Source organism: Simochromis diagramma, unplaced genomic scaffold (assembly GCF_900408965.1).
Source record: "Simochromis diagramma unplaced genomic scaffold, fSimDia1.1 OVJJ01000208.1, whole genome shotgun sequence".
Lineage (NCBI taxonomy): Eukaryota > Metazoa > Chordata > Actinopteri > Cichliformes > Cichlidae > Simochromis > Simochromis diagramma.
In genome coordinates, this window is record NW_024386789.1 from 3,194,560 (window position 1) to 3,220,379 (window position 25,820).

At 40.4% G+C, this 25,820-nt stretch overlaps 2 protein-coding genes across 3 annotated transcripts in view; one reads left to right on the forward strand and one right to left on the reverse strand.

Annotated features, from left to right (window-relative positions):
• Positions 1–24,816, forward strand: part of ift140 (intraflagellar transport 140 homolog (Chlamydomonas)) — a 28,058-nt gene extending 3,242 nt beyond the window's left edge. For both annotated transcript variants that reach the window (XM_040023451.1, XM_040023450.1), the window contains 25 exons: positions 17–192; positions 361–452; positions 529–635; positions 765–907; positions 1,175–1,378; positions 1,483–1,555; positions 1,651–1,742; positions 1,861–1,988; positions 2,090–2,207; positions 2,326–2,447; positions 2,546–2,672; positions 2,752–2,883; positions 3,418–3,650; positions 20,329–20,506; positions 20,871–21,061; positions 21,173–21,268; positions 21,348–21,480; positions 21,675–21,815; positions 21,939–22,067; positions 22,217–22,399; positions 22,491–22,694; positions 22,878–23,090; positions 23,266–23,432; positions 23,577–23,718; positions 23,879–24,816. In XM_040023451.1, the coding sequence (XP_039879385.1) occupies positions 17–192; positions 361–452; positions 529–635; positions 765–907; positions 1,175–1,378; positions 1,483–1,555; positions 1,651–1,742; positions 1,861–1,988; positions 2,090–2,207; positions 2,326–2,447; positions 2,546–2,672; positions 2,752–2,883; positions 3,418–3,650; positions 20,329–20,506; positions 20,871–21,061; positions 21,173–21,268; positions 21,348–21,480; positions 21,675–21,815; positions 21,939–22,067; positions 22,217–22,399; positions 22,491–22,694; positions 22,878–23,090; positions 23,266–23,432; positions 23,577–23,718; positions 23,879–24,058 (3,704 nt within the window). In that variant the 3' untranslated portion in view covers positions 24,059–24,816. The remainder of the gene's footprint in view (positions 1–16; positions 193–360; positions 453–528; positions 636–764; positions 908–1,174; positions 1,379–1,482; positions 1,556–1,650; positions 1,743–1,860; positions 1,989–2,089; positions 2,208–2,325; positions 2,448–2,545; positions 2,673–2,751; positions 2,884–3,417; positions 3,651–20,328; positions 20,507–20,870; positions 21,062–21,172; positions 21,269–21,347; positions 21,481–21,674; positions 21,816–21,938; positions 22,068–22,216; positions 22,400–22,490; positions 22,695–22,877; positions 23,091–23,265; positions 23,433–23,576; positions 23,719–23,878) is intronic.
• On the reverse strand, positions 8,907–19,441 carry tmem204 (transmembrane protein 204). The gene is made up of 3 exons (XM_040023453.1): positions 18,080–19,441; positions 15,909–16,064; positions 8,907–10,227 (listed from the first exon to the last, which is right to left on the reverse strand). Exons 1-3 carry the CDS (start codon positions 18,357–18,359, stop codon positions 9,983–9,985), a joined length of 681 nt encoding a protein of 226 aa, XP_039879387.1. The 5' UTR covers positions 18,360–19,441; the 3' UTR covers positions 8,907–9,982.
• Positions 24,817–25,820: the final 1,004 nt, after the last annotated feature.

A 25,820-nucleotide genomic window follows, 5' to 3' on the forward strand; every position in this document is an offset into this window, starting at 1 on the left:
TGTCTTATGCATATAGGTAAAGTCCATAGTGTGGATGAGTATTGTAAGACGAGTGTCCTTCTCAGTGTGGAGGGCTCCATCAAGAAACTTCTCTACATTGAGAAGACAGAGGCCCTCGCAGTGATCACAGAGAACCTCATGCTGTCACAGTATGCTCTCGGACCTGAGGGTGGAGCACAGGAGATTATGAAGGTATACAGAAAGATTTTTAAAAAAATAAATATTAACCAGTAATATCAACATGAATGATCAATCTCAGTTACTTTAATTATTACTATACTTGAATATGTGTGCCCTTTTTATATTCTGTGCCAGGACTAAAGATCAGTGTGGAGTAATGCGTGACTTTTTTTGTGACAGGGTAAGTTGAGCAGCAAATCCGGGCAGAATGTAGACGTTGTGTGGACAGAAGATGGCCTCCTCATCACTGCATCCGGGGAGCAGGTCATCAGGTCAGTATACACACACTGAGAAAAAAAACATGTAAATTTCAAACTTGAGTAATAATGTCCCTGTTGAATATTTTAGGCTGTGGGATCTGGAAAGAGATGACAACTATGTTTTGTCTCTTGATGAGACTCTGGGATATGAGAGGGGAGAGATGATCAACTGTGTTTCATACTGTGCAGGCAAAGGTAAAAGTTTGCACAGAATTGTAAATGAAAAGAAGCTTTTTCTTTCCCATCACCATATTCCTGAATGTTTCCAAATGCATAGGTTAAAAAAAAAACTCGTTGCTTTTTTAAAAATTGTGCAACACTCAGAAATCCTAGCAGCTGGCACCACCAATGGACGCATAGCAATGTGGAGGATGGTGGTGCAGTCGGGTAGCAGTAGAGGTGACACTAAGCCCCAGTGGAAACTGCAGACACCAACAGAAATTGGAGGAAATGTCACTCAGCTACAGGTAATGTCTTGACCAGCATTAGTACATTACTTTCGTTCCATCCATCTTCTACCACTCCAGGTCTATCCCAGATGTCATGCCAATGAAGAGTCATCAGTTAAACTAACCAGTACAGTACTCTGAACAGATACTTTGGCTTCCTCCCACAATCCAAACATGCATGGGTTAGGGGTGTTTCGATTACATTACATAATCTTTTTTTAATGATTATGTCACAAACCATCTGTAGTGTTCTGTTTAGAAATTCCACTTTGATCTCTCCGTTAGTGGGGCTCCAACCTGAATCTCCTGGCGGCAAACAATTCAAACACAGTTCTGATCCTCTGTGAGCATGTGATGTCAGCCCACTTCAGCCACCAGGTGGCAGCAGTGCAGCTTTCCCCAACACAGCTCAACATCACTCAGTTCCACACAGGTCTGCACTTTTCTCTGCAGTCTGACATACATGTCAGAGGGGTGTGTGTTACTAAGGTAAGGGTAGAGATGAAGGCTTTCACAAAGTATTCCTGTTGGTGACAAGCAGAAGTTTAAACTGCTGTCATGTCAACATAACTTTCTTTTTGTCACACTGTCAGGACTCAGTGACGGTCTGGAATGGCAAGCAGGTCACTGTGTATGAGCTTTCAGGGACAAGTCTGCGCAATACAGGTACAGCACTCACTGAAAAAACAGTAAACAGCACGGTTTCCACCTTTAATTTCACCACATCTGCTTTCTCTGCCTTACGTCTTTCTAATTCCCAGGATCATTTCCTTGTGATTCGCACGTGGTGGCTGTACACGGCGAGAATCTTTACACTGTAGAACCAAACCGGGTACAAATCCGCACACCTCAGGTCTGTTTGCCTCATATATTTATATAAACACAAATATGAGACAGCATATCAGCTGACGTTAAGTCAGAGTGGATTTTAAAGAATGTAAACATATTTGGATCTTGGGTATTGCTTTCAGGGCACAGTGAAGCAGCTTTTAACCTTCTCCAAGGCAGAGGGAAACCCTGTACTACTCAATGTGCGTCAGTCCTATCTGGTGGTGGGCACAGACACGGCAAACATCAGAGTGTTCGACCTCTCCAGAAGGTTGGCATTCACGTGGATGTTATCCTGGTTAAAACAATTTAAAAAGAAGCCTCTGTGCTTTTTTTATTGAATCTTTATCAACATGTTCTTTGTCCTTATAGAGATGCCAAAGCTCACTGCAGCACCAAGAACCTAGCTGACCAGATTCCCAATCTGGGAGCACTAAGGTCAGTTAAATGTAATGCTAATGGGAGCCAAGTCAGCATCCTAATCTCTCAGGTGAGTGTACTGTGAGCACATCAAACCTTGCTTCTATTTCATATTGGAAATGTAATGTCTTTATATCAAACTGTGCATATTTAACTTAAATGAACTGTGCGAGATTATTTCCTCTCAGGTGAATGGGCGACCTGATCACAAAGTGTACTTTTATGATGTTGAGATGGACACTGTGACACACTTTGACTTCTTCACTGGCAGACCTTCTAGTGGTATCTCACAGCAAGAAGAAAGTGAAAAGTAACCAAAGTAGCTTTCGTCTGTTTTTATTGTGTTTGTGCATATTACCTTTTTCCCCCTTTGATTACATACTGTGCTCACTCTGTTCTGTTTTCCAGGCAGCAGTGGTCGCTCAGCGGTCGCTCTCCTGTGTCTCATTTCTGGGATGAGAGTGAACCTCGTCTTTTTGTCTGCGAGACTGTGCCAGTCAGCTCTGAATCCATATTAAATAGTTCCTTGGATATGGTAAAGACCACTCCTAAACACTGTAATATAGTAATAACTAAGGGGTAGTTAAAAAGTATGATGGCTTCCTTTCACTTAGGTGGATGTGTTGGTGGTGACCCTCTTCTGCACACAGGAGCATGGGCTCCTCCTGCAGGACTGCTCCCCTAGACCTCCAGGCATGCAGGCGCTCCTCGCTCTGGATGTGCCCTACTACTATTATAGCTGCAAGGTGAGGACTGAGAGCACGCTGCCTGTGTGTGTTCTCCATTTAGCCGGGGTGATCCACATATAAATCTGTTGCTTAATTTTTTTGTGTCATGTATCATGTGTCTTTTTATTTATGCTTGTCATTATTCTTATGTGCAACTCTGTGTTTGGTCCAATACACCCCCAGCTATTATTTCGGAGGGGTGATGTATTTCTGCCTGAAGTAAGTGTCTGCTCTGTACAGTTCGTTCAGAAAGCCTCAGTGTTCTTTGTTGTGCTGTGATTGTGTGTGCCTTGCGTTCCATATAAGAAAACATGAAAACTCCAGCCAGCACAAGTGCATCTGTGGAATATCTACAACTCTAATTGTGCACAGCTACTAACCACTTAATAAGTAGCCATGTTTCGTGATCCCTCCTACTCAGTCTCTAGTGCTCATTGTTCCCCTTTGTATTTCACATTTATTTTATTTTTAAGTTCTCACTTCACAACATGCTTATTATGAGTGGGTCTGAATCATGTGGGTGCTGATCTTACTGCTACATATTTTTACCAGCCAGGTGAGAAGGATCAAGGGTTAATAGAGGTTTCGGCATCGTCATACCAAACCCAGCCAACGACAGGGACGCCCTCCCAGGTCCCTCATATGGTGTCCCGGAAAGCTCTTAGAGACTTTGTAGGTCTGGAGAACTGTGAGAAGGCCACTCGTGACGCCATGCTCAACTTCAGCTTCTACCTGACTATCGGTGACATGGATGAAGCCTTTAAGTCTATAAAGCTCATCAAGAGGTATGTTTACATCACAGATGCATGTGTCTGCTCAGTGGTATTTGCTAATAGAGGAGGCATGGAGCATGGTATTTGCTTCTGTTTGATAACCGTCATCACATCCCCACCAATTCACTAATTGTTTCCACAGGGGCTTTAGTTCAAAGACAAAGCACACAGCACACAGGGCGTAGCATTGTTAACACAACCTTGACAGTACTTGGAATGCTTTCCAATGCTCTGCAGTGGGAGAGCTACAACAAACTGTTGATTTTCATTTTATCTCATTTTACTCAGCACCTTTGACTGTTAAGGTCAAACTCTTACAATAGCTCTGTAACCTTTAGTGTGCTATGCTCTCTTAAAGTCTCATGAAGAAACTGTCCCTGCTTTTTCAATATTTTCAAAATTTGTCTTGCCTCTAAAACACATACACGGTATAAAGGATGGATGTAGGTGTCTGTGTCATTACCTGTTGGTAGGTGCCGCCTGGTTATGAGCTGAGAGTTTTCATCGTCACCATTTTGGCGTTTTATAACCTTACATGACAGTTGAGAGGTGGATCTGACTGTCAAGCACACCGCACTCTCATTCGTTAACAACTTGTGATCGTCAAGTCATTGGCCAATGAGCACGCACAGGACAATCTTTCTTTCTGACTCTAATGATAAGTATAATTTACAAAATGAGCTTAATGTTTTATTCAGTATGACCTGAGTTGGAAAAAGCAGAGTATTTATTGATGTCCACAGAAACCACGGGAGCATATCAAAATTATTTGAAAATTCTGACTCAGTAACTAAAAATTACTTTATTTATTCAGAAGTTTGAGTTACTTTTGAGATACTTAACCTGAAATTTGGCTTGAAAAATGTTTTTTTCAATTGGGTTTCTATCGTTGGTCCTTGCTGACAATTACAATAAATAGAGGTTTAAAGTACGTTAGCCTTAATTTTTCAGTCCCAGAAACGACGTCCATCATTAATACTGTTAGTCCTAAGCAATGAGAGCCTTTGTAATTAAACACCTGGCAACGAAAAGTGATGACACACCAATGATCTTTCAATTTGAAATCTCTATATGGATCCTTTAAAATGAGCAAACTCACTGTACATAAATTAGATTAAAAACACAGGACATGATTAAGGGTTTTTTGTGTGTCTCTGTTGAGGGAAGGAACTCTTCAGTGTGTATATGTGTGACTGTTTCTGTTAGTGTGCGGGTGTGTTCTGAGGGGATGTACTTTTCTAAACATTAAATCTCACACACACACACGTTCGAGGTCCCCTTGCCAGTTTGGTCCGAAGCGAGTGCCCCTTTTCCATTCTTACAAACATTAAATCAGGTCACTAAAAGGATGTGTGTGTTAGTTCCTGCAAGTGTGTGTGCGTCTTTGAGAAATTTATGTGATATCAGCGATGATCTGATATTATCTTTAGGGGAGTACGTGATCCAGGGAACAATTCTGCTGTAGCGTTGCTTTCGCACGTACAAACATTACCCAAATGGGAAAATAGCATAAAAACAAACAAATGGGAAAACGGCTTACACCATTGGCCGGATATTCCAAACTGTTTAATAGGCATGATGACAGGTTTACTTGGTTCCTCATTGAAGGCTATTTTTACTGCTGCGCATATTTTTTTTTTTGAAGATTTGTATTGTGTATGATTCCCGCATATCTCCACCCACAGAATTATGCATTTCCTGCAGTACTAACCTGTATCTTCAGGGACTTGTCTCTATGATGCAGGTCTGAATTAACAAAGGGTCTCATATTTAAATCTGACTCTAGCTCGTGAACCAGAATTCATTCAGATGTAGTAGATTTATTTTGAGGAAATATCTGGTGGAAACACTAGAGGCAATATGCCTGTTTGACATGTGTGCATTAAAAGGTGAGATCACCTGAGCCACAGCTGCATCAATGTGCACTATAAAAGGCCCTTCCTCCCTCTGATAATGAAACCCACAGTATCCACGGATGAGATATAAAACATGTAACACACTTTGAAGGTGATGTTGTCAGTATCAAAGTTCCTCCTGCCGTTAAAAGCAGTGTGTCACATCCAGGTTGGGATGTCTTACTCAGTGCACACTGTGCTGCTTCCTCTCATTCACATTGTCCTTGACTTTTAAGTGACATGCTGCTACAAGATTATCTTCCCACACTTATGCAAGCAGGCTGTTACAGTCTTTTTCTTTTGAATTTATTCTTTAGAGCCAAACTTTCCTTGGAATTAAATGACTCAAGAAGGTGTTCAGGCTGAGACTGGTGTGATACATTTGACCCTCATGACCCCCATTTAAGCCAGTTGTCACTGGAAAGAATGAGCTAATTTTAGTTGTTCTTCCCTGTGAGGTTTTCATTCTCCAAGGAACTGATATCGTCATTCAGTACTTTTTGTACCATCCTTTGATGCTTCAGGCTAGAGTCAAGTTCCTTATTATAATAGTACAACTGGAAGTTACTCTGAGACTAGGTTGTTTTGGATTTGCTGAGATATAACTGCTGGACATGGTTTCAGGGTTCAGCAGCTGTGATGCAGCTGTACGCGTATAGTACTATGAGAAAGTGCCCCCCCCACACACACACTTTATCTTAGTTTTTTCTATATTTGTCACAATTACATGTTTTAGTTCATTCATTAGACAAAGATAACCTGAGTAAATATAAAATGCTGCTTTAAAATGGTGGTTTAATATTTTAAGGGACAAAAACTTTCCAAACTTACCCGATGACCTGTGAAGAGGTAATTTCCCCCTAAACCTAATAACTGTGCCACCCTTGGCAGCAAGAACTGCAATTGGGCATTTGGAGAAACTGGCAAAAAGTGCTTCACATCGCTGGGGAGGAATTTTGGCCCACTCTTTGCAAAACTATTTTTAATTCATATTGGAGGCTTTTCAACCATGAACAGCCTGTTTAAGGTCAGGCTAAAGCATCTCAATTAGATTTAAGTTTGACTAGGCCAAAACCTTCATTTTGATTTTTGTGAGCTGTTTAGAGGAGTGACGCACCAGGACTTGCTGGTGTGTTTTGGATCATTGTCCTGCTGCATTACCAGAGTGAGCTTGATTTTTGTGTGATGAACTGATGACGGACATTCTCCTTCTGGATTATCTGGTCGAGAGCATGGTACTATCGTCACACTACCACCTCCATATTTGACTATTAGTATGAGATTCTTTGTGTTAGTTTTACGTCAGCAGTCTCTTTCTTATTGTTGAATAATGAACTCTCACCTTAACCAAAGCAAGTGACCCTCGCAGTTTTTTAGATGTTGTTCCGGGTTCCTTTGTGACCTCCTGGATGAGTCGTAATTTTGGCATACCGGCCGCTACTGGGAAGGTTCACCTCTGTTTCAAGTTTTCTCCATTTGTGGATAATTCAATTCAATTCAATTTTATTTATATAGCACCAAATCACAACAAAAGTCGCCGCAAGGCGCTTCATAGATACAGAGAAAAACCCAACAATCATATGACCCCCTATGAGCAAGCACTTTGGCGACAGTGGGAAGGAAAAACTCCCTTTTAACAGGAAGAAACCTCCGGCAGAACCAGGCTCAGGGAGGGGCGGCCATCTGCTGCGACCGGTTGGGGTGAGAGAAGGACGACAGGATAATGGCTCTCACTGTGGTTCACTGGAGTGCAAGAGCCTTATAAAATGTCTTTGTAACCTGTTCCAGAAAGATAGATGTCAATTACTTTGTTTCTCAGCTGTTGCTTTTAGATTTATTAACATATTTGACTTTGTCAGACATGCTCTGTTTAAGTGATTTCTTGATCCAGCAGGCCTGGCAGTAATCAGGTCTGGGTGTGGGTAGTGAAATAGTTCATTCATGATTAACAAGGAAGGCACACAGAGCCAGGAGGGTTTGGATATTTTTTTTACCTTAATAAATGAAACCATCACTGAAATCTTTTTCTAGATTTAAAATTTGTTTGATGACCTGAAACATGTAGGTGTCACAACTGTGCAAAAATAAAAACCCACACTTTTTCACAGCATGTTGGTCTGATGACTCAAACAAGCTCTCCTCCACACAGTCCTTATTCATAAAGTGCTTTACAACAGCGGTCCCCAACCCCCGGGCCTTGGACCGGTACCGGTCCGTGAGTCGTTTGGTACCGGGCCGCGAGAGTTGAGGCTCAGGTGTGAAATGTATGGTTTTCAGGGTTTTTATCGGTTTTCAGCGTTATTTTGTTATTGTTTTTATCGTTAACTTTTTTTCCTGGGTCTTTTCACGTGTGTTATGAATAAATCTTCTTTTTTTTCGGTACCGGTACTAGTTTTATTTTGTTGTATTTATCCGCGACACCTTAAAGGCCGGTCCATGAAAATATTGTCGGGCATAAACCGGTCCGTGGCGCAAAAAAGGTTGGGGACCGCTGCTTTACAAAATCAAACATTACAGCTCACTGCTGGATTTTCCCTTTTGAGTGCAGTTAGCCAAACAGCAAACAGCCACTTACTATTAAAGAGACAGTTTCTTAACATAAAACACATTTTTTCAGCCAGGAGCAGCACAAAAGTGATCCCTTAAACTGGTTTTTAGTTTTAGTGTCCTTATTTTCCTCCGAGTTATCGATTCTGTCACTAGTTAGCTAACATAAACTAATATAGGGCTATTTGCTGCAACCAACCAACCACATTCCTTACTAACAGAAGATGACGCTAAACATGTTTTTAAAACTTTGACTTTAAACACTTATTTCTTAAATCCAGCTTCACAGACAGTGTTCTATGTCAGTTTTTGAGAGCAGGGCTCAGTGATGTAAATTAGCCTTTAAATGTGTAGCGTTTCATGTCCTCTTTAAATCAAATCTGTTTTGGAAGCAGCCATCTTGGATCAAATATTGAGGAATACAGAGGAATAAAAATAAAAATCCTGTAAAGAATCAGCAGGAAAATCCAATTTAAAAAAGAAATGCAAAAAGTTTGTTGACTTTGCCCTGAAATTGTTTTTTTTTTTTCTCTCAACACAGTGACATGATTGGCTAATGTGTTTCACATTAAGATAATTAATCAGCTCTTTGGGAGCATGGGCAGGACAACTGTCATCTTTAGTTTTTCTTCAACAGATTTCTGTCCCACTTCTCCTTAATGTAATTTCTGGTTAAATGTTATGAGAAGACAACTGCTGATAAAGAATTTCCAGTTGATAAATGGTTAAAGTCACTAGAAAAATGGTAATTCATTAAAATAAACTTTTAATGAATGAGCCTTTGTCATGATGTTGGGCACCAAGCAGCAAAGACAACAACCACTGCTTGATTATACTTACCAATAAATTTATTGAATTTACATGATATACATGGTATATTATTATTTTAATGTGGAAGTCCCACAAATAACCTGGAGTTTTTTGCAGAAATATGATATGGTCATTACTACTACTTATGATAGCGCTATGGTATTATTTTTTATATATATTATATTAATTTAGGTATCGAGTATGTACCAAAGCAAGGAGAGAATCATAAAGGAAGCATCATGAAAAATGAACTTAACTGAGCAAGTTGCAGTACATCGGCAAAATAGCTACTAACAATTGAAAAAAAACTATTCCACAATTATCCATACACATTGTTTAGTGGGTTATTTGTCTTTTATGTTTTTTAAATTTTCTTGCTTCAAAGTATTCTTGGAACATTATAATATATCCTCGTGTTCTTCTTTCATTTGTTCAAAATGCCATCTCTCACTGGCTATAAAAAAAAATTAAATATTTCACTGATTTGGCAAAGTACGGCCCAAAAGCTAACTGAAGACTCTTCAGCTTTTATCCTGGCATGTTCCCTACATGTAACATATATAATTATTATGTGCATAACATTTTTTTAATAAACTTTAAACTAGTGAACACAAATATGAGGTATTCTAGTATTATAATTTCAACATCTTTCATTTTCTCAAATTTATGATTGTGCAGGAGACCATTTCATAAATGCACCATTAATAAAATATGTCAAGTTCCAGCTTGATCTTTTCATATGAATTATGTTTTATGAAAGACAGTCCTAATCCAAATTCTTTACTTAACAGATTACTCTGGCTTGAATACATGATTGAATCATGCAGGATTTGAATTTCCCTGGAACGTTAGGGCTGCTTTATACATTAACTTTAGTTAAAAATGTGAAAACTGTGCACTAAATAGCAAAATATTTATCATATCTCTATTGTTGGAATGGGAGAAATAGAATACAATTGCAAGCGTATGTTAGTCCAGCTGTTGTGGGAGCACAGGAGCGTCGTCTTCTTTTGAGAGTCCCATTACTGTCACGTAGCTGGAGTTAAACATGAAGGGTCTTGTCACTGGCGTGTCATGTGAGATCTCCTGAGTTCAACAAGGCGACTCCACATAGTCATTGTCCAGACGTGGGTGAAAAGGTGACGCTAGTGAGGGACTGATGATTATAACTCGAGGTGCAAGACAGTCATCACGGCGGTGTAAAATGTTCCAGATGAGCATAGCCGCAGCCATAGTGGCCAGCAGGCAAGCTGCTATGTCCATATAGCAGGAGTAGGAAAGGTGGGTGTTGGGCCCGATCTTATAGAAGGTCACAAGTCCAATAACCAGAACAAAACCTGCAACGGAGCAGAGAGAGAAAAATCAGTCAGCTGTTATTTACCAATATCAGGATCCAGTGAAATACAATTTGTGCTTTTTCTTATTTTAAATTATGAGGTGCTCTTCTATTCAAGCTGCATCTTGTTTCACACTGGAAAAACAGACAAGGTCATGTTTCATCTTGACATAATTACTGAGAGACTCAGAGTGCAAACACTGTGTTGGTGAAATGAAGCGTTTACAGGAATGCTAGCAACTCCTGTGCACATTAAAACCAGGTGATCGAGGTCAGCATGACCATGAGCTGGCAATGTTGTGTTGTACCAGATGAGACTTTTGACAATTAATTGTAAGGTTGAGACAGAGTCTCTGGGATCGTTTTAAGACATTTTAGTTACAACAGTTAATAAAATGAAACCTGCAGTGGTAGAAGAATCCCATTCTCTCAAATTTGGAAATGTATTGGTAAGCTGAAGCATTAAGATTTCCTTTCACTGGAACTGGCCAACCCAAGAAAAACAACAGTTACGATTTTTGTTTTTTACCTTTGATATTTAGAAGCCCAAGTGAAAGAGACTGCTTGGCCTAATGTACAACTAAAGTCTCTCTGTGGCTTTTAAAATCCCACATACTGACACTTAGACCCCATCACTGTAGTCACTGTATTGCTCAGGAAGGCCAGAGCTATGTGCGCAGCCTTTGATTTGGGAAATCTGTTTCCTCTGAGGAAGAACTTCAGAAATCTCAAGATTAAAGTTCTCAATAGCAGAAAAATATCAGAGCATGAATACAGGCTTGGAAAAGCCTTTGAGATGTTTTATCTCCTGCTGTCTTTGATTCACAGGAGCTTGACTGAAGCAAAGAGGAATTCCTGCTTGCATGCGAAGTTATAAAGCCTTAGTCTTTAGTTTCATGCTGTTCCTTTGATCTTTATTTGGTTGTATCAACATTTTTCACTGTCTCCATGGCCGCTGTTGTCCTACTTCTTTACAGTTAGGTACAGTGTGTCTTAAAGCAACACTTCTTGGGGTTTTCCTCATTCAATGCCTTCAAGTGTGCTCTGGAGCCATTATATAGTTCAACAATGCTACATGTCTAAAAAACCTGCCTCATCCACAGTGGTATAAATACAGGGACCAAAAATAATCACTGGAAATAGGGATGTTAGTGCATTAGGATATGAATCATTCGGTTTCCTGAAGCAGTCAGTGGCACCAATGAGGGAAGTTCATTTATATTTCTTTCTCTACCTCCACTGTAAGATGGTTGTCATTGTTTTAAGTGAGGATGTGGATAATTGTGTCTGTATATCAATATGTGTCCACTACACTGTGTATGTAAGAATGTAACTGTTTGCTCATGTCTGTTCATGTTTAACCTGTCTGGCTCCTTATCCAAGAAAATGAATAATCTCCTGTCCAGCTTCCAGCCAGGGTGGGCTGTGTGAACCTCTTTTCTGGCAGGGACTTATCTCTCAAGCTTCCTTCCCCTGCTTCCTCTTTCCATCCTTCCTTCCTCGCCTCCTTGCCACACCCTGAGCTCCGAGGTTAATACATTTACTGGACATCTGACACAATGTGTCACAGAGAAAATCTTAATGAGTCTTGCTACTATGTGACTGGTTCTTGGAAATTCCTTTGGCCCTGCATTTTCCTTTTAGCTAGTAGTGACCTACTGAAGTTGTCATGATGTCTTGCTTCTCACCAGGAATCTATTGAGCCACAGACTTTAAGACACAAATGTGACTTATTTTGGAGCCAGGTTTAAAATCAGTGAACGGATCGTACAAATTCACTAATCACCTGCTTCTTAGTGGGATGTGATCTGCAGTGTTGACATTTGTCACGTTAGAGCCGTGTCCATTCAGAAAACACATTCCAGAGTTGTCTCACGGGGTGAAAAGACCACTATTGTGCTTTCAGTCTGGACCAGCCAGTGTTGCTGAGATATGGCTCTATGCAGCTTAATATTGTTATTCCACACACTCACACTCTACTTGCAGTTGTAAAGCATTTTGGCACATCTGAAAATGAAAACATTCCAGTGAAAGGGAGCGATGGGCAAAAATACCTCCATTCATTCAGAAGCGAGCCCCATTCAGTGACTCAGTGGGGGAGGGCTGAAATGGGAGTGGGGAATGAATGAATGGTAGAGGCCTGCATAACTATCTACACTCAGATGATTTGGTCTTCTTTGGGATTTTTCAGCCTTTATTTCCAGGAATTATGGCTCAGTCACTTCATTATTATTGAATCTGATGGTTATTTTTAGAATTGATTAATTGTTTATTTGTCCAACTGTCCAAACCTCCAAAAATGCTCCAAACTGGGTGGCATTTTTATTATTCATGTTACTCTTGTGGTTTTAGGGATGGCACTGTTAGTCTGTTGTTCGTTTAGTTGGGCTACCGCTGTGGCCCAGATTAACGTGCTGTGCAAAAGTGTTGAGCCACCATCATTTCTTTATATTTTCCGATGGAAATAGGTGCAGTTATTTATTGAACCACGTACCAATATACATGGAAATGCAGTATATAAGGTAAAAACAGAATTTGCTTTCCAGATGGTATTGTATGATGGATCAAAATGGGACTTTTCTGTGTGCATTTCAAACCATGAGAGATCCTCCACTGTGTTTAGCAGATTGAAATTTAAATCAATCCATCCATCATCATCCTTCTCTCCTGCTTATCCTTATTAGAGTTGTGGGGGGCTGGAGCCTATTCTAACGACCCAAAATTTAAATTTTGGATACATCACTCTATCAGCCTGTTTCTACTGATTTCCAGCTCAGTTCTTGTGTATTTTGGCAGAAGCCATCAATTTATTCCTTTCCCTTCCTTTCCTTCCACTGGCACCATTGAGGTGTCACTGCTGTTCATGAGGCTTCAGTAAACAGTAGATGGATCATCTGAAGGGCCAGATGCAATTCTCATGGTCCTGTTTCAGGTCTTTTCTGAAAGTTTTTCTTTTATCTGTTCAGACCATGATTTCCAAATGCTGTTCATCTGCTGTCGATGGGCCACTTCTTCTTCTTTTGTCTTCTGTTTGTCCAGTTTCCACAAATCTTTAAAGACTCACCATGCTAAAATACGGCAAGTTTTAAGCCTTTAGCACTTTGAGAATCGCCCTATTAGTGCAAAAGTATTATTTTATGCCCGTTAAACAATCAAACAAAATGGTCTGGTGCAAGGACTGAAGTAAAAATGAGTGGAAGGCAGACAATGTCTGAAGAAAAACTTCAGCTTCAGAAAGCATGGAGAACTTTTGCTGAAGACCACTTTAATAAATGACCAGAAAGCCTGGCTTGAAATAAGAGGTGGCCCAAGTTTTTTTTTCATAGTGCTGTAATACAATAAACATTGGATGTATTTTCAAGAAATTTGGTTGAGACGGCCAAGCTTAGGATGGTGTAGGATTAATGTTGCTGACTTATATCTAATGACTCTTGACTTACATGTGCAACTACCCCACCCATTAGATCAAAGTTTACTCTCATCTAGTGACACATCTATGCAGTATTCAGGAAATACACATTTTTCCCAAGTGACTGGTGGGTACTTGGAGGTTGCTGACAAGTCTTTAGGCCGGTGTGACTGGAGCTTTAGACTTCTAGTTTGTCTAAAGAACAAGCCTTGTTTGTGACCTTGAGAAACATCTTGCTGTTATCCATACAAAAAAAGGCTTAAAGAAATGTGCCTTTTTTTATTTTGAATTTATATTTCATAGGATAATATTTGGAAGTCATATCATTTTCTAATATGTGAAAACATCTGCCGAGCCTAGAACAGATAGGTCTGTTTGGTCTGGATTGATCTGTTAAAATAATGCTGTTCTGCCTTTAAGACATATTTATTGCATGTCACAGAGTTTTCACGTAGCAAATATTAGTGGATAGTTGCTTTGATACACGTGTTACGTGTATGTGGATATGGGAGTGTATTTTAAAAACATCAGAAAATAATATGAAGTGAATAATATGAAATGATGAAGAAAATAATATAAGTGTAGCAGTTGTTGAGTTTATTTTTATGTATGTAATAAACTCAAACAGAAGATTTCTATCAGCTGGAAGTAGCAAGTTAACTTCAGCTCCAGTCGTCAAAATTCGAATGTTTAGTCTTTTTTTTCTTAGTTTTGGTAGTTTTATCTGCTGTCCATGTGTTAAAGATGTTCTCTGGAGCAATCTGTCTTTAAGAAAACAAAGGAGCTCAGTATATACAAGCGACACTTGTCATCTGATTTTTTTTTCTTGTGTCTTGTCCTATGAACGACTATGAACTGATAAACTTCTAAGGTCAAGATTACATTTTGATAATAACCTTTTTGTGTCAGAAGAGTAAAATTGGAAGATCAGATTTTTCCAGAGAGTGTTATTTTTTTTAATGTCAGGGAAGTAGGTGTGTGCTGTAAATTTCTTTTTAGAATGCCAAATCTATTATGCTGCTGCCTTTGGTAATCGTTCTTTTGTGAGATGAGCTCTTGGCCACTGAGGTGTTCCTCGTGTTGTTGTCTAATATAGGAAAATGCAGTAATACTGGGTGGGCCTCAATCCTCTCACCAAGGTCTTTAGATAAAAGCCATCAGCCCCACTGGAATTTGTCCTGAATAGACTAAAGATAAAGAGGAGATTCTTTACTTGCAACTACTCTTAGACACTTTGTAAACAGACATAAAAGCTAGGCCAGTGTATCTAGAGTGAGGCAAGTCCCACCCTGCTGTCATGAGTACCAAAGGACATTTCTTCACCGAAGCTCACTATAAACAGACAATCACGCCACAACACACTCTTAACATACACAAGCATATATGCACATATTCCCTCCTGCCAGTGCACACACAAACACACAGTCCCCGTCGAAAACTGTCTTTCCCGTTAATTCCCCCCTCCCCTCTTTTTCCTTCTTCAGCTCAGGGGTTTGCATAACAGGTAGTTACAGACATTTCCTCGTCCTGAGCAGGGATATCCTGGCGCCCGACAGTCGCTCCCTGGCTCACTGCAGCTTTGGTCCATGGATTTTGGACTAGGACTAAATTTAAACCCACAGCAGACCCCCTTCATGCTGCTCAGAAACCAAGCAGCTGAGTGACCGCAGCGCACAACACACTTCCTCAGCAGGGGCACCGGGACAAGTCAATAATAGGGGACACTTAATGTCGATAGTAGAGGATGGATGGATGGATGGATGGAGGGATCGACAATGGATAGATGCTAGTTAATTCCAATTGCAGTTAATCCTGAGGATAGTACAGGTTCTATCTTCCTCTCGTTTTCGAAATTTTGACTGAATTGATGGAGAGTCTTATCAAGTCAGATTTTGTTTCCGCTATTGTGACCACTTTTCATTTAAATATGGATGAGTATCCACATTTAGTAAAAATATGGTCTATGATGCATTATTTTTTTTAAAATTAGGGTTTACTTTTTCTTAGGTAGACCTAAAGGATGAGATTTGCTAGTGGCTTAAGTTTTTCACAGTAACTTCCTGCAGCATTTGAGGCTTAGAAGTTGATCTTCAGTATTGGAAAGTTGCCCAGTCCAGGTCCAGCTGTGATTACAGCCCAATTTTATGGCACTCGGCCAGACACCGTGTGAACTTTGGTCTGTAGCATTTGTATACATGGATATGTAAATTTTGGATTTGGGTAAATCTTTGCAAATGGCAAAACACTTAAAAAGAGGGGATGCTGGTACTTACTGGTTAGTTGGAAAAGTGCAGCGATGGCTTCTTCCCACCACTGGGATTCGTGTGAGATGAAGGGCAACTTCATCAGGCCTAGAAGGAAGATCAGCTGACCTGCAGTCAGGGCCACTGTCGCTATCAGGTTACATGCTCGCATCATGTTAAACTGCACTTGAAGGACAAGAAGAAAAAGTTGTGTCATATTTCTGGCACTGTGATGTAAAAGAGTCAAATATACACATGAAAAACGAAATGGCAATAATAGTTTTTAAAGGATAGCTTTATTATATGTCTGAATTTTTGAAGGCACCATAAAACCAATTTACTAATTTATTTAAAATGTACCCACGGTTTCTAAAAAAAAAAAAAAAAAATCTAGTGCAAAAACAACACAGAACATAGAGGCCACCTCTTCTTCTGAAACACTGAAGGATTTTTGAACTGTGGAGTATAACTCATCTACTTTTGAAAGTAAATATAGGATTTCAGCTTCACAGTGGTTCAGAGCTGGTTTGTCTTGTTTCAGTTTTTTTATATGTGTGTGTGTGTGAAGGCATGAACGCTCAGGACTCTTTTCCTCTGGAGAACTGCAGTTATACTTGCAGAATTGTAATTACGTGCAGAATGTGGTTTGGCATTGTCTTGCTGAAAAAGACAAAACCTTCCCAGAAGCAAACGCTGCCCTGATGGCAGCATACGCAAGTATCCAGACATTCTGCACTTTGCCAGTGCCTTGTGTACTACTCCATCCCTATACCATCACAGATGCTTTGGAACTGAGCTGGATGGATCTTGTCTATAGCCTGCTGGACAGACTGTCCATGACTCTATCTATCTCATATAAGATCATTCCCAGAAAAGGCAGCTGTGTTTCTCAGTCTTGTTTATACATATTAATATATTTTTTGTGTGTTTGTTTTACTGGTTGATGTGACTCAGGGGATACAGCTGATCATTCCCTGATCTGAAGGTAAATAAACCTGTTCTTAGATAGTGCTTTTCTACTCTATTTGAGCACTAAAAGTGCTTTGTACAGCATGTCTCATTCACCCATTCACACAGTACCTTTTTCTTCATCTAACTGCTTTCTATCTAAGATTTACACACACATGCACACTGTGATCATGCCAAGGATAACAAAGCATCCATACTTATGAACCATCAACCTTTCAATTAGTAGATGACCTGCTCTACCTCCTGAGCCACAACAACCCCTGAAACATCCATCTACAGATTTCCCTTGAAGACATTCATGTATTCATACAGTCCAGTAGATACATTAAGTGGTCAGTTAGAGTGTAAAACCTCTACATGAATACCAGTTCATGTTCAATTTATGTTTACGTGGTAGAGCTTGAACTTTTATTTGTGGATGCAAAAAACTGTGTTCACTTTGATTTTAGAAGTATGTAGATTTCTCCAGATTATCTGAGTCTTTTACTTATGGCAGTTTATACCGCAGATGATGAAATCATGCAAGGATAAAACTCCTATATTGGCTGAGATTTTCTGAAATTGTTGAGGTTTCTATGTTATGTTATGTTTTTTGAAGTTTTGAGGGGGGAGGAGTTCTGTTCTTTTGTGACCTATATTCCATTTTTTTTTTTGTTTTTTTTGGAAACAGGGTTATAAAATACACTTCCAGCACAGGGGCATTGACACGATTACTATTTTTTCATGAATGGTAAGTCACTTCTGCCATTAGTTGGCAGCGCTGCCCAGTGACCAGTAAAGCTGGCCAATGGATTTCCAGCATTTCCCAGACTTGTTCTTGAATGACAGTTTGGAGCTTATTATTAGAAGCATATAAATCCATTGTAGCATTGACTTTGACTGAAAAATGTAGCTGTTTTATGGAGTACATGCTACAGATTTTTGGATGGTTGAATACATTGGATAAACTTGAAAGTTAGGAGCTTGGATTTAATTCATGGATGTCAATTTTACCCCAACAGTGAAATTCTTCAGAGGTGTGTTTTCATATGAAAAAGAACAAAACTGACTACTATATAAAACTCTGCTGTACAGCGATATCTGCAGCATTAAGTGTATTTCTTTTATTTATAAGGATGTACCAATGTATCAGTCAGCAAGTTTAACAAGACAAAGGTTAGACACTTTTTTTAAAGCAGACATAAGCATGCTGTGATGTCGAATGTAAAATCTAAAGTAAAGTTAAAACTTACATTTGACAGTGCTACGGGATTCTTGGTAGCCTGCATACTCAGAGCCCCAACCAATGCTTTCACATTGCTTCTGTGTGCCTTGCCCCCTTCTGTCAGCCTGAAGGTCGTCACGGCCCCTCTCCCCGCCGTTGGGGCACATCTTCCATAGTCCCACACTGCGCTTTCGGCCGTCCTCCAGAGCCTGCAGAACCCAGCTGGGTGTGACGGCTGCCACATTATTTAGGACCAGGGACAGCAGGGCTACGGCCACCGCTGCTACCACCAGCCTCTGCAAGGCCATGTGATGCCCGGCACCTGCCACCTCTCCCCCTCCGTCGTGCCCCTGCTCCGAGTCCTGTTCGAGCTCAGTGGGCTGCCAGCTCCCTCGCCTCTCCTCTGGGCCAGGAGCACTAGCAGTGCTCTGGGCCCCCTGGCTACTCTCCACCTCCTCCACCACCACCTTCTTCTTCTTTCAGCTATTAGCTAGTGTCGTCCCAGCTCACCCAGAGGTGAATTTGGCAAGAGTTTTGTTTTAGGGCTTAGCTAAAGGACATCTCCATTCATCCTCATTCAGGAGTCGGTTGTCGTTGCAGCAGATCCTCAGCCCTCCTCCTCAGACAGCAGTGTGGGTACGTCGGGATTGATCCAACTGGCACCTAGGTCCATTCCACTGGCTCCGGCTGACTGCAGCTTGACTCTTGGATCTCAGTCCTTGCTTGTACTTTTATCTTCTGCTTTTCCACCCTCCAGTGCTCTGTTTAATGCACTTTTCAGACTTCTGGGTTTGCAGTTGGTTTATTTAGGTGTGCAGTAGATCGACTTTCCTTTTCTTCTTCTCAGAAATGCCACATTTCTTCCAGAAAAGTACAGATGACAAAAGTAGATTCTTCTGAGAGCGTTGCTAGGAGCTGACTCGTAGGTGGCTTTGCTTTGACTACCCAAAACTGTCTCTCAACTTGAAGAGCCCCTGCTGCCTGCCTGGAACAAGAAGTCCTCTAGCCCACCCCCTTTTGCCTCCTTCTATCTTTCCCCCCTCTCACTCTCTCTTTTTCTCTGTTGCTCACTCGCGCACACACGGTTTCTCTGCAAATGTTTGCGGTCAGAGTTGAAATGCAGGGGAGTTGCAGTTCATCATAATCCGAGGAATCACTTAGCAGCTGTAGCAAGCACTGAACAAACAGCTCCCTCCTTCATGATCACTTTAAATATGAGCCTGTGTTTGTGCCAGTGCGTTCGTGTGACAGAATGTCCAAAAGACCCCCTCTTAGACGTCACTGTTTGGTATATTCTTTTGTCTGGAGACCAGGGGGCGTTTGCTAAAGTCCGCACTCTCATGTACAACAAACATAGTGACTGCCACAGTCAGCCAGCAACAGGATGTGTTTCCTGAGAGGAAAAGAGGATGGGAAGAGAGGCCAAATGTAGACCTGTTTCTTCTCTTGTCTTTCCTTTTCTGGCTCTCTAAATCTGGCCACTCAGAGTGCTGTGAACATGATTTTTTACTCAACATTTTTAAATAACTCAGATTTTTCCCTCCCTCTGTTTTGTTTTCTATTACCATAAACAGTAAGACTTTGGCTGCCACCTATTACTATTGCTTTTTTTCACTTTGTCTCCCTTCTTATAGCAAGGCCCCTAAAGATTTGGGGTATTTCCTGTTGCCTAACTTTAATAAACAGCCCACATCTGTATCAGCTAAAGCAAGGAGGAGGGAGGGGATGGAAATAGAGACCAGATGGCTGTGGAATCTTATATTTGGAATTGAAACTGAACTGGGGGATGGGGTGTGCGTAAAAGACTTGATTTACGTCAGAGAAAAGGAAAAAAGAAAAGGAAAGATAAAGAATGACCTTTGTTTTGAGTTTAAAATCCTCTTCTCCATCTTGAAATGTAATAATTTCTAGGTTATGCTTTTATCAGTAAACAGGATTGTTTGATGGACATTCATTATCATTGTTATGATTGATATTGGAATGATACTACACCACTAAAAGTCTGACCCTAGTGACATAAAAGCATTTAAAGCCTTAAGTCAGGTTTGTCCCCATATTCACATGCATTCAGTCTAACTATCAAATATAAGCTTAAATGGAACCAGACATAAGTGGAAAATATTAAATACCTACCAACTTTTAATTTTTTTCTATGTATATATTTACTTATTTGTGTATGTGTGTATAACTGATCTTACTGTTGAATACTAAAATGCCAAGGCAGTGAGCCACACACACATCATCCTTGCAAACAAGCCATTTCTCCTTCTCTTGTAGTAAAGCGGTGTGGGAAAACATGGCACGGATGTGTGTGAAAACCCGCCGGCTGGATGTGGCACGCGTGTGCCTTGGGAATATGGGAAATGCCAGGGCAGCAAAAGCACTAAAGGAGGCGGAGGCTGAGCCTGAACCAGAAACCCAAGTTGCGATGTTGGCCATTCAGCTGGGCATGCTGGTGAGATATTAAAGAATCTTTTTATTTTCGCCCCAGACTATAAGAAAGAATTGCAAAAAGGGTTATTCCTCTGTATTTGGGTTCAGGTTGCAACCTAATGTGAAAACTCCATAAGAGAAAAAATTACATTTCATTTAAAAAGACAAGATAACTTTAAAAAAAGGAACTTGAGTTTATAAAATCATTCTAGAAGATAATTTTAGTCATTTTTAAAACAAAAAACCTGCGATCCAGCTCACAGAAATGCCACATGCTTTGGCTACAAATAACACATCCTTCCTTTAAGTTGTACCACGCACAGACTAAGGGACTTTCCGGGCCAAAAGCATTTATCTTTCCATCATCTTTTCCTGTCTTCCAACAGGAGGATGCAGAAAATTTGTACAAAAGCTGTCAGCGCTACGACCTGCTGAACAATTTCTATCAGGCTTCTGGTAAATGGCAGCAGGCTTTGGAGACAGCTGAAGTTCACGATCGCATCCACCTGCGCGCCACGTACTACAGTTATGCCAAATACCTGGAATCCATGGGCGACAAGACACTGGCCCTCACTTAGTAAGGAAAACAAAAGCTTATTTATTATTTGGTCAGTAATGTAGTCGTGTGTGTCGGAACAACTATACAATAGGGACAAAGTGTGACTGATTGTTATCCTTTTTGTTACAGCTATGAGAAATCAGACACACACAGAGTTGAAGTGCCCAGAATGCTCCAGGACGACACGTCATCTCTAGAGATTTATGTTAACAAAATGAAAGACAAGTAAGTCCCGGCTCTCCCTTTATGGTTAAAAACATCTGAAATGCTTTTAAACACCAGTCCTTCCATCTGTATAACTCAGGAGCATCTATAAGTGGTGGGCCCAGTACCTGGAGAGCCAGGCAGACCTGGATTCTGCACTACATTTCTACGAGTGTGCTCAGGATTATCTTTCCCTCGTTCGAATCTTCTGCTACAGGGGGGACATTCAGAAGGTGACTCAGTTTGTAAACTTGTAATTTTAAAGAATTTGATCTTGAAGAGTTGAGTTTACTGATTTATATATAGTGTCTTGTGTACTTAGGAAACATGTATAGGCTTGTACCACTGTAAGCCACTGTAAACAGTATTGTTATTCTGACTAATTTACATTCTTCTTTTATATGATAACATTTTTGAAATTTCCTAGGCGTCAGAGATAGCCAACAATACGGGAGACAGAGCAGCTTCTTACCACCTGGCCAGGCATTACGAGGGACATGATATTAAACAAGCTGTTCACTTCTACACACGAGCCCAGGCCTACAATAATGCTATACGACTTTGTAAAGTAAGGGTTTTTCAGCAGCCTCAGTTAGAAATATATATCTATATATAAAGCAAGACTTTTTTTCTTTTTTTTTTGTTTGCTTTCTTTTTTCCCATCGTTGTTTTCTTGTGTTTGTCTGATCAGGAGAACGGCCTGGATGACCAGCTGATGAACCTGGCCCTGCTCAGTAACCCAGAGGACATGATGGAGGCTGCGTGTTACTATGAGGAGAAAGGCTCCCATTTGGATCGTGCTGTTGCGCTTTACCACAAGGTGTGCTTTTTTTTCCTTTCCAGTGAATGGATTGATGCATTATAAATCGTTCCACAAGGGGGGGTGGTGGTATTGTTAAATACATTTAAAGTAAGCAATGTGAAGTAGATTTTCAACTGTGGCTATATTTATTCATTTCTTTCTTATAGGCTGGCTATGTGTCCAGAGCTCTAGAGCTGGCCTTTGCCACCCAGCAGTTTGGTGCTCTTGAGATGATCGCAGAGGATCTCAATGAGAGCTCAGACCCAGCCCTCCTGGCTCGCTGCTCTGACTTCTTCAGCACACATTCCAAGTATGAGAAGTCAGTGGAGTTACTGGTAGCAGCCAAGAAGGTACCGCTGCGACACAGCATCACCTGTCTGCCCGTAAATCCATTCATATGTGCTAACTCCTGCTTTTGTGTCTCCACATTTGTGTACCCAGTACCACCAAGCCCTGGAACTGTGCGTGACGCAGAACCTAACGATCACAGAGGATTTGGCCGAGAGAATGACTGTACCTGATTCGAAGGATATGTCCGAAGAGGCCCGCAAGGAGCTGCTGGAGAGGATCGCTGACTGTTGCATGCGGCAGGGCAATTACCATCTGGCCACTAAGAAATACACACAGGCTGGCAACAAACTCAAGGTAATTATCAGATGTGCTGTACACTCATTAGGAATTCTGTGCATAGGACGTATCTTGCCTGATACATATGCAACACCTAATGTGTCTCCTTGAGGGAAAAAAAAAGTATGCGTCATGCTGTTACACTGGAAACGAAATAATTGTGACTCTAAAAACTTAAATTATTTTGTTTCTTCTTAACAGGCAATGAGGGCGCTCCTGAAGTCAGGCGACACAGAGAAAATTGTTTTCTTTGCCAATGTTAGTCGTCAGAAAGAGCTTTTCATCTTGGCCGCCAACTATCTCCAATCTCTAGACTGGCGTAAAGATCCAGATATCTTAAAAACAATTATTGGTTTCTACACTAAAGGCAGGGCACCGGACCTGCTTGCTGGCTTCTATGAAGCTTGTGCTCAGGTGAGCAAAATATCAGTTCATTTGGCCGGTTTGTTTTGACGTTTATATTGAATTATATAAATGGAACAAAAAAAACAAAAAAGCCTGCCTCAGTATCAGAGCACATCAAGCAAAATACAATTTATAGACAAATCTTGATGATTCAATAAAAAGTTATTTTGTTATCATTTAAAAGGTGGAGATTGATGATTACCAGAACTATGAAAAGGCTCTGGATGCTCTGACTGAGGCATCAAAGTGTCTCTCAAAAGCAAAGGACGCTTCAAGCGGACAACAGGAAGTGCGACTGGCTGATCTGCAGCACAAGATCACCTTAATCAGGAAGTTTGTCCACATACGCAGGTACGAATATGAACTCATTTTGATTATTTCAGTTTTACCGTAAGTTTTGTTTTAATCATAGCACGGGTCGTTTTTGATGGATGTTTTGTTATTGCGCGGGTCAACCTGTCTGCGAAGCTTTGAGCTCATCACATTTGTCTACAGTTTGTACAGCGAGGATGCCAGCGAGGCGGTGCAGCTGTGTGAAGCCCTGCTGGAGGAGCCAGAGCTGGACCCTGCTGTGAGGATTGGAGATGTGTTTGGTTTCCTTATCGAGCACCACTGTCAGCAAGGCAACTTCCAATTGGTGACTGTCTTCTTTTTCTAGATTTTTCAATAGGTCAGATTACACTAATCACATTAATGTAGGGCTGTAATGATTCATCATGTAACTCAATTTAAAAAAACAAATCCTTGGTGCTACTTTCTAAATTTTTCTATTTGTGTCCTTTGTAATTCTTTTCCAGGCCAATCGTAAACTGGAGCAGCTCCAAAAGCTGTTGCCATCCCAGAATGTTAGCTACTACATCAGCCAGGCCAGCCTAGTGGCCCTGCAGAAAGAGCTTGGTATACCTATGGATCGCAGTGACAACATACACATCTCAAAGGAGGAAGATGAAGTGGAGGAGGATTTAAACATGTTTTAACCCAGTAAAACTATATCAAATATATCTGCACTTTTTCAGACCGGAAATAACTGTGGAGTTAGTTTTGTCCAAAACAACTTACATGGGAGATATGAGGGTTGCCAAAGTCACATTATGTGGACTGAGCACAGCATCTGTTTGCATTCAAAGGCACTCGACTATCAGATATTGAATGAGTACTGTGGAAAACACGAAAACTAAAACGTTTGTGTGTGTGTGAGCTGCAAAACATCAAAAACCTACACAAGATACTGCAATATGGAGTTAATGTATATGACAAACTTGGCCGAGGTTGCAACATTTTCCAAAATGCTGAATATAATGAACATTGAACCTCTATCCTCTGCAAAGGGAAATCATGTAATGCAGCTGTTTTATTCTTAAATTTAAATCCTAGGTTTAACCTTTTTCCAGCAGCTTTTGTGAACGCAGAACGCCTTTGAGCTAAACTTGGCTCTGAATGATGTTATAGATTTATCTCTGTGGCTTTATGAACGACTGTTTTTACAGGGATTGATTTATTCCTCATGTCTGACTGTGGTTTACACACATTTGGTACAATTTATTTTCATATTCAGCTGATGTATTAAATGTAAATATCTTCTCAGTGTCTTGACTCATCTCTGTAAAGCCTTTTGGAGCTATTTTTGATAACACGAGGCCACGTCTAGCACTACCGTAGACTGTGAATCAATTGCATTGTTCTTATACATTGTAAAGTTCCCATTAAAACATCAAATAAAATGAGATGGAAATCATAGTTTTTGTTTTAGCTAGATATGCAAAAAAGCTCACAGCACACTGACTGAGGTGTAAAGCTGTTTTTTGTGTTGCAAGTGCTGCTGGAGTTCTAACCTTTTCAGACTTTTTTAAGTATCAAGGTGTAGCAGAAACCTCGACTGTGCTTCTATTTTTTTCAGTTATCATGATCACTTTTTGTGTATGAGAGATAAGATTGTTATGTTTAGCTGAGTTAGCATAACCCCCTGTCATTAGTTATGATGTAATATAATGAGCGTATGGTATTATGTTGGGTTATTAAGCTAGATTGTTGAAGTATTATAGAAGAGCAGCTATTCCAACTGTGTGCTCAAGAGGGCGCCGTTGTCCATAGAATTGTACCGTAGTTCTTTGATAAGGGACTGAATTAATACAGTATAAAGGATAAATAGAAACAGCGGAGTCGCTTACAAAACTGTTACTGTTACCCGTACTTCATGTTTTACCAAGCTAACTTTAGATACTAACAGGTTAGCAGGCTAAGAGCGGTCAAATATGCACCAGAATACATTTACTGTGACATGTGGTGGTGATAATACACATTTATTCACGATTGGTATTAAGTGAAATCTGAAGAAAGAGTTTCCACACATGAGTTTTGTTTGTGTTGTGGAGTCATGGAGACGTTGTTGGTGGATACAAGCAACAGCTGACAGTGGAGGGGAAGAAAAGATGGACGGCCAGGACCAAAATTCAAATCAGCTTCAGGAACGAGTTCAAGCTCTGACATCAGAAAATGTGAGTAAGACCTTTCCCATTTGTCTTCTTACTAAGTATTATCGCTTTTGGCAAGGTAGCTTTACCAAAAAGGGTGAAATGATCACACAGCAGCAAAACTGGAGGCCTTAAGACTAGTGCTTTTTATGTTTGCTTTCTTCCAAAGAAATGAACAGTTTCGAAGTTTTGTAATGGGTTCGTTTTAATGGACAAAGAAGAAAAAAATAACTGATTAAATAAAGTTCTAAATGTATTTGCATGTCAT

Bases quoted from the DNA above. Each gene is read 5' to 3' on its own strand.
- tmem204 (XM_040023453.1), bottom strand. From the start codon at position 18,359: ATGGCCTTGCAGAGGCTGGTGGTAGCAGCGGTGGCCGTAGCCCTGCTG. The intron at 16,065-18,079 runs GTAAGTTTTAAC...TTGTCCTTCAAG, and splicing joins ATCCCGTAGCACTGTCAAAT to TGCAGTTTAACATGATGCGA. The intron at 10,228-15,908 runs GTAAGTACCAGC...GCTCCGTTGCAG, and splicing joins TGCACTTTTCCAACTAACCA to GTTTTGTTCTGGTTATTGGA.